The sequence below is a fragment of the Periplaneta americana genome, chromosome 12, assembly GCF_040183065.1.
Source record: "Periplaneta americana isolate PAMFEO1 chromosome 12, P.americana_PAMFEO1_priV1, whole genome shotgun sequence".
Taxonomy (NCBI): Eukaryota; Metazoa; Arthropoda; class Insecta; order Blattodea; family Blattidae; genus Periplaneta; species Periplaneta americana.
In genome coordinates, this window is record NC_091128.1 from 146,861,930 (window position 1) to 146,874,960 (window position 13,031).

The following is a 13,031-nucleotide window of genomic DNA, read 5'->3' on the forward strand; positions in this document are numbered from 1 at the left end:
GTATTCTATGGATTATTTCAGCACTCGAGTTGGCGCACCTTTAATACGCGTTTTTTTTTTTTCACTAAAATTTTTTCCTCGCATAAAGGACGCACTGTAGTTTTTTTGTTATGAAAATCGAAAAAAAAAAAGTGCGTCTATTACGCCGGTAAATACTATAATATTTATCTTATAACATATTGGTAGGAAATATCTATTCATATCGGTACATTAAATAATATCAATGTACTTTGTCACTGTAGTTCCTGTGTATAATTCAGTAAATTCGGCCTTTCATATTATTATTATAATTTTCTTCTACAGAGCAATTTTTCCAGTGAAAAATCTTAAAATGCCATCACAAAGTAATCTTTCTACGACATAATAATACTAGTTCAGTTGTATAATTATTAAAGACAAGTAGAAAATGCTATTTCACCTCTATGTTCATGTTAGATAGAGATATAAAGGAATAAACTTAAAATTCACTTTATGCAGAGTTCGCTATTTGAGAGGTACAGTTCCGAAACCCTCTAAATCCACTCTTTTTATTTTTTATCTCTTATTGATCCATATATCAATAATGTTCCAAAGAGCTCTACATATGATGAAAAAGTTCATCTGGAAAATATGTTACTTTTTCCATATCCTCTAAATAACTAGTCATCTCAGAATAAAAACAAAGTAGTAAAAGTTTTTTTTATGTTTCCTGAAAAATTTGCTGGAATTGATTTAAAGGGTTTTGAACTGCATGCCTCATTTAGAAACTCATATACACTATGCAGGCTACTCATAATCAGTGGTGAAATTACCGGTATTAGGAAAAACGGAACTAATCTGTGAAAACTCTTTACTTCCATTTGGTCCACCACAAATTCCTTCAGGCTTTGGATGATGGTCATCAACTGACCGCTATACCTAGGACCTCCTCACTGTACTGTTTAAAATAAGCTTAATCTTAGATTGTGTTCGTAAATTGAGTCTTTCAATTTTAGCTATTTAATTCTTTAATTTTTAAGTGTAACATAAAGGTAAATGTTCTTATATGCATTATTAAGACGCAGAGGGTCAGGAATGTAGAATTCCTATGATTTTCTTGATCTCGACACTATAACGAAGTAGTCAGCACTATGCCTCTGTCACTTTTTAGTTTTCGAAATGATCCAGTGTTCAATTTTATAAGGTGCTGAATGGACTCTAGAGCTTTCTGAAATTTCTAGCAAGATGAAAAATCTCATTTCCACAAGAATTGTTCAATTCTTAGTCTTTCGCCCTATCAACTTGGCTAACTTGGCTCCATAGGCAGTGTATTTATATGAATTTCAGAAATAATACAGAATGAAAAACTTCGTGTAGCATGGACTAATATTTTTTTAGATGTTTTACTGGTACCTTAAGTGTTTTGTTTAAATATAGTATCTGAAATCCAATACAGTCTGTAAGATCTCACTTGAATGTTCTCAGTCAGTCAGCCAAGTCAAGTCAAGTTGTCACGTCATGTATCAAGAACCTTTGGGACGGCTGTTCCTTATCGAATTCTACCTTGTTAATAAAATCATTGTTACTTATTATCCTAACATAGAGGTAATGAACGTCTGCCTTGAGCATATCTGCAGTTGTCAGAAACCAACTGATCGAGTTAAGTAGTCTTCCAACCAATCTACTAGCTGGCATTTTGTTGGTAGCATTTTGAATATTCAGACATTTCTCAACAATAAATATATATTTTTAGTTACGGTACATTGTTTCTTGTGTCAAAAAAAAAAACAATTTCTTATTGTTCTTAAAAGTAATAAGCATTCTCATATTTTTCTTGGCCTCGGTATAATTAAATACAATTTCTGCTTTGTTCTTCATAATCAACCTTCCTGTTACTATGAAATGAAACATAAGTAAGATAGTGTTGGTGTCGACGTAGGCCTATTATTTGACAAGTATTTGTAAAGTCAAGATCAGTTACATTTTAGTGCTTTACACTAACATGAAAGACAACTATAACATAGACTTTTTTATCCTATGTGTGTCATTGTACCTTTTATTCTATAGACTACCCTCATTTATCTGTAATATTCATATAAAATATTCTAGTATTCATATTATATGTTTAAATAACACTTTCCGGTGTTTGAACTTCAGGCTTTTCATTAAATGGTGAACTCTTGATGGATGCCTTGGGCGGTGAGACATCGTTTGCCGATGTCCAGGGTGATGGATTTATACCGGCTTTCACTCTGGGAGTTGGTCAAAAGGGCAAACTGACATTTGGCCAAGATGTAAATACGCTCAAGTTCTTTACCATGTGTGGTCTTCAAGAAGGTTATGAACCTTTCTGTGTGTGAGTATGAAGACTGTAACTGTATCTGTAATTATACATCTTGATTACATACTTTTAACACTTTATATCACTTAGGAATAGAGTTATAATAACCATTATTACTATTTAATACGAGAAAAATTCGTACCGGCACCAGAAATCGAACCCAGGACCTCTCAGCTCTGCACGCTGAGCGCTCTTTCCAACTGAACTATACCGGGACACGATCCACGGCGCCGGCCGAACCCCTCTCGTAATGCTTTTACGGTCTTACTACCTGCATTTGAGACGATACAAATCATATATGCAGGAGCGCATATTTAAATGACTTTGTGGCCATATTCAACATCAGTTTGTGACAACTGCTAATAGTTAATACATCACATATTCATTTTGTATGAGGTCTCGCCCACCTCATTGAATACTACACGGCTACTATGAAGTAGCCAATATGTATTATTACTATTTAATACAAGGAAAATTCGTACCGGCACCGAGAATCGAACCCAGGACCTCTCAGCTCTGCGTGCTGAGCGCTCTTTCCAACTGAGCTATGCCGGGACACGATCCACGACGCCATCCGAACCCCTCTCATAATGCTTTTACGGCCTTACTACCTGCATTTGAGACGATACAATTCAATGAGGTGGGCGAGACCTAATACAAAATGAATATGTGATGTTATAATAACCATGTTTAACACTTGAAAGTGATTATTATTATTATTATTATTATTATTATTATTATTATTATTATTATTATTATTATTATTATTAGGATGACGCAAACAACGTCGAAACTAGCCAATCAGATAACACAACACCAAAATTTGTAACATTAAGGGAGTGAAGTAGTTATTACTTGTTCAGTAACGTAAGTGATTATATAAGTGTTAAAAGAGTGTACCCAAGAATGAAAAATACTTTTATTTTCTTTCTAGCGGTAATATAAACTGTAAATTATGGACTAAGTTCTTATCGTCATAATCATATCCTATTTTTATCCTTTTACAGAAACATGAAGAGGCCTGTAACATTTTGGTTTACCAAAGACCAACCCATATTTGAAAACACTGAGGATTTCCTTGACACAAAAATTGATGTAACAAGGATTCCAGCAGGTTCAGATACACCACCGTGCATGAAGATTAGCCATAACACATTTGAGACTATGGAGAAAGCAAACTGGGAATTCCTTAGATTGTCCCTGCCTATTATTTGTCTGCCAACGTTTGTAGAGTAAGTTGAATTACTTATTCTTCACAAAATTTTACGAGTTTCCTAGTAATGTGGCATAAATTATTTCACAAATGAAGAGGTGGATTCCAAAGTGTCGTAAGTCCTTTATTCACGTTTTAATTTATCCTTTTCAAGCATATATAAGCCTATATGTAAGTTTATTTAACAGACTGCCCTAAATCTTTACTTAGTATCTGCATGTTTCTTCAGATGGATCTAAGGGAGTCAAATTTATTTTATCAACTTTTGTCATTTTTCTCATAACTTGTCATTTGGACTTAGGCCAGTTTGGAATCCACCTCTTCAAATACGGCATGGACCTGGGAATATCAGTTCTATACGTGTTTAGGCCTACTGCAATTCTCAATATATACCGGTAGTATGTATTTACGTGAGAAATTACAGGTACGTTCTCCTCGGAATCAAAATACTAAAATATTATCAAGTTTTTCCCGAGAGTCATTATATTTATCACAAATATAATTATTTTCCTGTATTTCTTTATTATAGCGAAAATGAAAAAATAAGAAGATGGCAGGAGATTAAAATTCGTCAGCATAGACTTCTTGCTGAGGCTGATCAAACTCAACCAGCACATATAGAACAGATCATGAAGTCTGGTTTCACAATGAGTGATATTAAAGGTGGGTGAATATGTATCTATTATGTGTGTGTTGTGTGTTCGTGTTAAGACCTCTGTGGCATCACATAATCATAATCATCCTCTTCAGGTACCCCAACCTCAGAAGTGGGTTACAACTAAGCCACTGCCAGGAGAGAAGACCAGAAATGTCGAAAAGACAACCTGGTGGCATTGGTTAAAAAAAAAAGTTACGGGTCTTTCATTTTGCTGATCCTCCATGAGAATGATATTTCGAAATCATATTACTGCACAATGCAGTAAATTTTTTTTTTTATATATAATTATCTTCCAAGGTTCGTATCCATTGATAATGCTCATTAGATAAATGCTTTGGACATGCATTTCTTCGGTAGGGTCCACACCTGTGGAGTAACGGTCAGCACGTCTGGCTGCGAAACCAGGTGGCCCGGGTTCGAATCCCGGCCGGGGCAAGTTACCTGATTGAGGTTTTTTCCGGGGTTTTCCCTCAACCCAATACGAGCAAATGCTGGGTAACTTTCGGTGCTGGACCCCGGAGTCATTTCACCAGCATTATCACCTTCATATCATTCAGATGCTAAATAACCTAGGTGTTGATTCAGCGTCGTAAAATAACCCAATAAAATATAAAAAAAATCTTCGGTAGGTAGATTTCATCATCTGCACACACTCTCTTCAGATCTTGTCAATTTCAATACAGAACTTTTATGTTCGCTTTATGTTCGACTGCATTTTAACCTCAATCTGCTCTGGATGCACATATTGATGGTTCATATGCAGAAATGACCCATCAAGATAACATGCCAACATATACAGTTAAAATCGATGATTACTGCTCACCTGTGTTCATATTACTGTAAGACTTACTACGTATGTGAGTAACAAAATATGTGTGTGTGTCTAATGCCTACCCGCTTCACTTAACGAGATTCGGATTTCACATAGGCCTACTGCGGATGGATGGCAGGACTGTGACCCATTTTCAAGTTGCACACCACTTTGGCAGGCCACGTTATGCATGATGTGTATCTGTGAAGAGTTATGTCGTGTTTTAGGTGAATGTATGTGTAAGTGTTCGTGTAAGTGTATTGTAGGGAATGGGTGAGGATGATGATGAAGGTGAGGAAGGGAGAAGGGGAAACCCAGTGCCGGCATGTAGCCTACTCCTGTCTAGTAGCACCAAGGGGGCAGGCAGACTTAATGTCCCCATCCGATGGACGAATCACTATCAACAGTGGCATATGCCATCATTTCATATCCACTGCGGAGAGATTTGGGATTTAACCCAGGCATATTAGTACACAATCTAGTCCCGAGGTAGAAATTTTACATGAAAATTTCTGACCCCACCAGGAATCGAACCCGGGCCGGCTAGTCTGTAGTCAGACAAAATTTAAATAATTTTAAAATATTTTGGTATGTACACCCTGTGACACGGAATATTATGGTCGCTCTCCTGTAGCATGAATTTGTCTGTTGTTCAGGTTAATGCAAGATTTACGTAGGGAAATATTAAGCATCGAGGTCGGAGGATGAAATCAAGTCGTGGCAATGGCGTATCTGTATGTCACGAAACGACATATTCCCTATGAAGCCTTTATGGCTTAGCAATAGAGCTTCTTCTTCTTCTTCTTCTCGTTACAAATGTCTCTATGTAAAACCCACGCATGTAAACACAGTGCACACGATGATTTCCGAGCTATTCCAAGGTGGGACTTAGTCTCTGAACAGCGATAAATTTCCGTGTCAAAGGATGTAGGTACAAATAATTACTGACATTAATATGACTGACAAAGTAAATTCTTACTGTTTTGTTTAACATGAGTGTATTCAGTGCCAATACTTCACTTGTTTTAGGTATAAATTTCAGCCTACTCCCTTTCCAGTAACTTACAGCTTACATTAAGTCTCTTTCTACTAGGTCTTCAAAGAGGTTATTCAGAAGATGCTGTTGAAGCAGATGAAATCATAATGAATGGACCATCACCAGAATCTCCAACATCTCCTAGCAAGCTGAAGCATAAACCATCGAGACCACCAAGGAGAGGATCCCTTTCACGAAATGCCACTTATGACAATTTGGATAATGCGCAAATGAATGGCACAATAGATCCAGGTAATTATCTAGTGATTTTTACAGTGACATACAGTACTTGTATCAGAACATTTTAGAAACATATGGTCACAATAATCCGAAATTGTTAACCAATATTATTTTAATGTGATAATTGTCATAATCGGTTTCTGATAAATATAGTTCAAATGTAAAGGATGGTTTCTGAAAAGTTTACGATTTCAATAATAATGCATTGAAGGTGTACAAATTCGATTGATGGGATAGTAAAGTGTAAAATAATTTTCTGTCTTGATAGTACCAGACACTTCTTCACATTTTAATCTAAGACAAGTTCATCGATGCCTCTCCATCCATCTAACTTACTCGTAGAAGGATTATAAGAATTAAAATGAAAGGGGAGAAAATAGAGATGGAGCCATTCTTTGTCAACTTTTCTTGACTGCATTTGTTTTGGCTTGGTAGTGAACGTGTAAATATGCAAAAAGTTTATGGAAAATAGAGGTTTAATACTTACAAAATAAAATATAAATAAAAAATGTTGTGTCATTTACAAAGTACCTTTTCTTCTTGATATTGGACTTAATATGAAGCGTCATGAAGAATAAAAATTCGAAGTTTTGAAGGACATGATACAATGAAACACGATTCATAAGCACTAAACATGGGAGAAATCCATTGTTGGTACGCATGGTGATGTGTCTAAAAAAACTTGCAATATGGCATTTTCATCTTTCATCATCTTCTGCTTCAATTAATTCGCGAAAAACCAAAGTAATAATATAAAAATGTCCATTCCTAGGTAAAATGCAGCGATCCACGAGTGATGTAGACTTAAATCAATACAATGGAGTTGATGGAATGGTTAATAATCAAGATGCGTTGAAAGATGACAAGAAAAAAAGAGGACGTTCACCTTTCAGGTTGGTATTTTGTCACAGTTACGAATATTATTAAATGTGATATCTTGTTCTGATAACTCGTAATTCAACAAGCAATAAAGTTTAATACCGAAAATGCAATCAAAATTTATATGAAGTACTACATATTCCTTTACGTGAATTTCAGATTCTTTTCTCGTAAGCGTGATGCAAGTAATGATCGTTTGAAGAAAGGCAAAACTCCAGAGCCGGCAATGGATGGAGATGTAAGTCCTGAAAGAAAACCCATTGGCATGGGACGAACTAGCACCTTGCATGTGAGGACACCACAAGTGAGAGTCTCACAGGTTAGCATAATTATTGACCATCACCTACTGTTATTTTTACCATTTAATTTCCATGTATAATATTCTCTTGTATTAATGTACTAACTTCAATATTTACAAACATTATCATTTCCAGCAAAGTCAGTCTCAAGATTTAGCTTGATTTTAATTCACCTTTTTAAAATGATCGCACATTTTAATATAAAATACAAATGCCTTTTTTAACTACATGTAGATACGAGGCGCATCCAGAAAGTAAGTTTCCCGATTTTTCCCCCTTGAAAGTAAACGTAATTAGCCGTGTCAATTGCGCATGCATAACAGATCTGTGACATATCAATCATATGCCAGCCGGACAGGTCCCGCCTGGTGCCAGTAGCATGGCAGCAGTGGTCCGAAATGGAAGCTCTTATTCTTTCTCCTGCCACCTGCGAGGTTCGGTCGGTGATAAAGTTCTTTAATGCACAAAGCATTGCGCCAATTTAAATTCATCGGCAGCTCTGTCAGGTCTATGGGCTGAACATCATGGGTAAGCAGATGGTGCATCACTGATGTAGGCAGTTTTCCGAAGGTCGTCAAAGTTCCATGATGAAGAGCGGAGTGGGCGACCGTCCCTCATCAATGATCGTGTTGAGCTGGTGCGGCAGTGCATCAACGAGAACTGTCACTTCACGATTACGGAGCTGAGCAGCCATTTTCCGCAGATATCGCGATCCTTGTTGCATGAGATTGTCACTAAGCACCTGCTGTTCAAAAAAGTGTGCCAGGTGGGTGCCGAAAAACCTGACACCCGAACACAAAATGCAATGTTTAGGAGCAGCACTGACATTTCTGCAACGGTATCACAATGACGGTGACGAGTTCCTCGACAGGATCGTCACGGGCAATGAGACTTGGATTTCGCACTTCACCCCGAAACCAAGCAGCAGTCAATGCATAGGCGGCATGGTGGATCTCCGGTCAGGACGAAATTCAAACAGACGCTGTTAGTACGGAAAGTGATGTGCACGGTGTTCTGGGACAGGAAGGGCATTCTGCTCATTGACTTCTTTCCAAGAGGTGAAACAGTGAATGCTGACCGTTACTGTGAAACACTGCGAAAATTGCGACGTGCCATTCAAAACAAGAGGCGTGGAATGCTTACTGCAAGTGTTGTGCTCCTCCATGACAATGCTCGTCCACATATGGCTCGGCACACAGCAGCTGTTTTGACGGAATTTGGCTGGGAGTTGTTTGATCATCCACCCTACAGTCCTGATCTTGCTCCCAGCGATTTTCACGTTTTATTGCACCTCAAGAAATTCCTGTCCTCCGGTGAGCATTTTGGCAACGATGAAGAGCCGAAGATGTCTGTCACATGCTGGTTCCATTCACAGGCGGCAGAGTTCTACGACAGAGGGATACAAAAGTTGATCCCACGATACGACAAGTGTCTCAATTCTGATGGTGGTTATGTTGAAAAATAGCTGAAACATTGCTGTACCTGTTGCCAATAAATGTTTTCCTGAAAGTGTGTGTTTTTTTTTTTTTAATAGGGAAATTTACTTTCTGGTGCGCCTCATACACAATTTTTTAATCTTTGAAGTTATATCTATACTTATGTTATTGTCAGAGCTTGAATTAACTCTGTTTGCAATCTGTCACAATATTTCCGAACTTCTCACCACAGGTGTCATTCCGTTTTACAACAGTGCTATTTCTTATCATATTGCCTGTCAGACATATACCAAAACTATACAGATTTTGGCTGGGAACGCTTTGATCATCCATTGCGCAGCTCCTATTTGCCCCAGCAACATAGGCCTATTTTTCTTCAGCATTGAAGAGGGATTTGGAGGGTCACTGTTAATTGGTGCAGTGTAGCGGTTAAAAAGAAGCAGTTCGACGTTCATTGTACAGTCATTCCTTCTTTCTTTGCAATGGGCTATGAAAAGTTGGTGCAGAGGTAGGACAAAAGCCTGAACATTGAAAGTAATTATATGGAGAAATAGGTTAAGGATTGTAGGTAACTTTCACTGTAAAAATTTTGTACATACATAAATAAATTTTCGTTAATTTACCAGAACTGGGAACTTAATTTTAAGTTTCACGTTTACTTCAGTTGTGCACACTATATGTTAACACAATAAACCTTGTCGTTTTTTAAGTCCTGCATTCTCTTTTACCTGCATCTTCCTTCATCCTGAATCCCTACAGTAGTATTAAGGCTCAAAATAAGTTATGTAGTGAGGTGATATGATTCTATAATATTCATATAATTCATGCCTGCAAATACAAAGAATGAATGTATATGTTAATAATTTATTATTTTCAATTGAAGTGAGAGAAGGATTTGATTAAATCATTAGCCCTCCAGTGAGAGTGACCACTACTACTACTACTACTACTACTACTACGATGGCATCACGGCCCAAAGTCGAGCCTTAGCCTCCTCAATTTTCTTCCTCCAACTGTCCCTGTCCTGTGCTAATCTCCTCCAGGCAGTTGTTCCGAGATAGTCCTGAGAATCGATCGTTACCACATCTATCCATCTATTTTTGGGTCTTCCAATTGGTCTTTTACCATGTATTTTCCCTTCTGAGATATTCTTTGGTATTCTGTTCCCTTCCATCCGATAGACATGTCCGGCCTATTCAAGCCTCCTTAATTTGATGAAAGTAACAATATCGAAACTTCTATATAATTTATATAGCTCGTTATTATAACGTATTCTCCACTGCATATTTTCTTGCACTGGTCCAGAAATTTTCCGAGGCTTCAATTGAGGCTTCTCAACAAGTAGTTTTTTACAGTTGTGGGGTTGTCAGCCCCACGAACCAACCCCCAACCTGGAGGACCAGGTCTCTGTATTTATGTCCCCCAAAGACAGGGTGACCCAGCTATACCCCCAGGCTCTGGGTGCTCATTTGATCGCCTTTTACGATCTGTATGAGCTCACAGTGGAACTATTCTCTTTCCTGGTCACCACACGGGAAGAGAGTGACCACAAGGATCCTGTATATAGAGCAGTTATTTTTCGTAAGTCGTTAGTTAATTTAAAAAAAAAAACTACTAAGTTTTGTATTTGGGATTTGCTTGATGCCAAAATGTCATATTGGCAAAATTATCTTTCTTGAAAATGAATTATATTGGATGATATATAAAGAGTTCCTAAGAATTTGTAATAAGATGCTTTGTTTTTGAAAGACTCTGAATTTTAATTTCACTAGTAGTTTTAGGTGGACTGTGAAAGGGAACCTCTTATTCCAAATAACATACCTCGGCTGACTCACTGATTAACAGATATGTTATTTTTAGAAGAGAGGAAACGTAGGCATGGTTCATATATTTCTTGTTTTTCTTTGTTGACCTTGTCCGCTTGAGAGAGGTTGTTTTATAATGCCAGGAGTTTGACAATAAAGTCATTTGACCTCTTGCACTCCAATATTTTTCAAAGATATTATCATGGCCAGCCACTGAAGCACAGATTTTGAGGTGTTCCGAATCCATTTCTTGGTTTGAGTTGCACAATGGGCAGTTAGGGGACTGATATATTCCAATTCTATGCAGGTGTTTGGCCAAACAATCATGGCCTGTTGCCAATCTTAATGCGGCTACAGACGATTTTCGTGGTAAATCGGGGATTAACTGTGGATTATGATGCAGAGAATTCCATTTTTTTCCTTGAGATTGTGTTATCAAATTTTGTTTGTTGAATTCTAAGTATGTAGATTTAATAAATCTCTTCACAGAGTAATACGTAGATTTAGTAACAGGTCTGTAAGTAGCAGTGCTGCCCTTCTTTGCTAGTGCATCCACATTCTCGTTTCCCAGGATTCCACAATGGGATGGTATCCATTGGAATACAATTCTTTTATTGAGTGATATTAATTGAGAGAGCATTTTAGTTATTTCTGCTGTGTGAAATGAAGGTGTGTGTTTAGAGACTATTGATAGAATAGCTGCTTTGGAGTCTGACAGTATAACTGCATTCTTAACTTTATTGATGTGGCATAGAAGATTCCTGAGACTTTCACTTATTGCAATGATTTCTCCATCAAAACTTGTTGTTCTATATCCAAGAGATCTATAAAGTGAGAAGAGACAGCACGTAACACCAGCACCGGCACCTTGTTCTCTGGAGATCAAGGATCCGTCGGTGTATAAATGAAGCCAGTTTTGTGGAGGGTACCGGTACCTAATATTAATTGTTTAAAGACAATTGTTTCATTATTTCAGTGTTTACTTCTGATTTCAGTATTTCTTCTGTTAAATTTAGATTATATTCTATTTTTAATAGAGTTAAAGGGTTTGGTTTAATTTGTAAGTTTTCTTTTAAATTCGGGATATTGAAGTGGATGGTTGGATCTAATGCCATAGCCTTATCCTTAACCCTGTTGATGGCAATGATGTCCGCACACTTGTTGGAATCTGGGGCCGAAATGCAATGAACCTCTTCATGAACCCCCCAACCAAGGTATTGTAAGACTTCTGCAATACTTGTCCTCACTCTATGATGTCTGTTGTTCTGTAGCAGAATCCCAATACCTGACCAATAGTTTCTGTCTCGTTGCAGCCCATATGCCTGCAACAGGTTGTATTAAAGGATCTGTCAGGAACGGATCTTACAGGAATAAAATTAATATTAGTAAAATTACATTTCAGACGGATTTGAAGATAGTGCCACCTTCAATCCCAGACAGAAGTCCGAAAGTGATGTCTGTTCCTTCAGCCTCGGGAGTAGAGTCTATTGGAAATGAGATATTTGATGTTGAATGTCTCAAACTTATCAATGAATACTTCTACGGAGTGAGGATATTTCCTGGACAGGATCCAACACATGTTTATGTGGGCTGGGTCACAACACAGTACCACTTCTTCAGCAATGAATTCAATCAGAGCAGTGTCCGCAAAGCATCTGTCACAATTGTAGATGACCACGATCGGATAGTTGAAAGGTAATGATGAAATTCATTTCTAATTAAGATATTCCACTTTTTTATGAACTTGGAGTAAACGAAATTACTTCCTTATTATTTTTCACATTTCTAATTAAAATATAATTATTCTGACAGTCCATATTTTTCAATGAATTTGTGGTAAACGAAAATATCTTTCTTATTATTTTTCACATAAAATGATTTAACATAAATTATGTGTAACTGTAACTAGACTAGACGGCATTTCGGAAGGCTGTCAGCTGCTATATGCGCCGTAGCATTTTGGTATGTGACGTCACAAGCTTGTACAGTAGAACCAATTGGAATCAGTCTATAACAAGTACTTCCCGAGTTCATTTGTTTACGTGTGAGTGTTTCAGTACATTGAATAAGTAAAACTAACATTTACTGTGTGTGTAAGATAAGTAAATGAAAGAATAGACTGTAAAAGATAAATATTGCACAGGCAGGCGTGGAAAATAGTGTTTAAGGTGTATAATTATTTTAAAAACGTTGACGAGCAGAATGCTGCCGGCCATCTTGATACTGGCTGCAACGTTGACAAAGTGCAAGAAACGTCTGCAGAAGCATATGGTGTGGGATTGAGAACCGTGCAAAGAATATTGCTAGTGAAGGAAAGAGGGTTTGTTTGGTGCCATGCTTACAGTAATCAACGGC

The 13,031-nt window shown here is 37.3% G+C and overlaps 1 protein-coding gene across 8 annotated transcripts in view; it reads left to right on the forward strand.

Annotated features, from left to right (window-relative positions):
• Positions 1-13,031, forward strand: part of RyR (Ryanodine receptor) — a 371,941-nt gene that overhangs the window by 218,698 nt on the left and 140,212 nt on the right. For all 8 annotated transcript variants that reach the window (XM_069842181.1, XM_069842183.1, XM_069842182.1 and 5 more), the window contains 7 exons: positions 2,116-2,314; positions 3,307-3,531; positions 4,042-4,175; positions 6,075-6,269; positions 7,030-7,150; positions 7,296-7,455; positions 12,079-12,371. In XM_069842181.1, the coding sequence (XP_069698282.1) occupies positions 2,116-2,314; positions 3,307-3,531; positions 4,042-4,175; positions 6,075-6,269; positions 7,030-7,150; positions 7,296-7,455; positions 12,079-12,371 (1,327 nt within the window). The remainder of the gene's footprint in view (positions 1-2,115; positions 2,315-3,306; positions 3,532-4,041; positions 4,176-6,074; positions 6,270-7,029; positions 7,151-7,295; positions 7,456-12,078; positions 12,372-13,031) is intronic.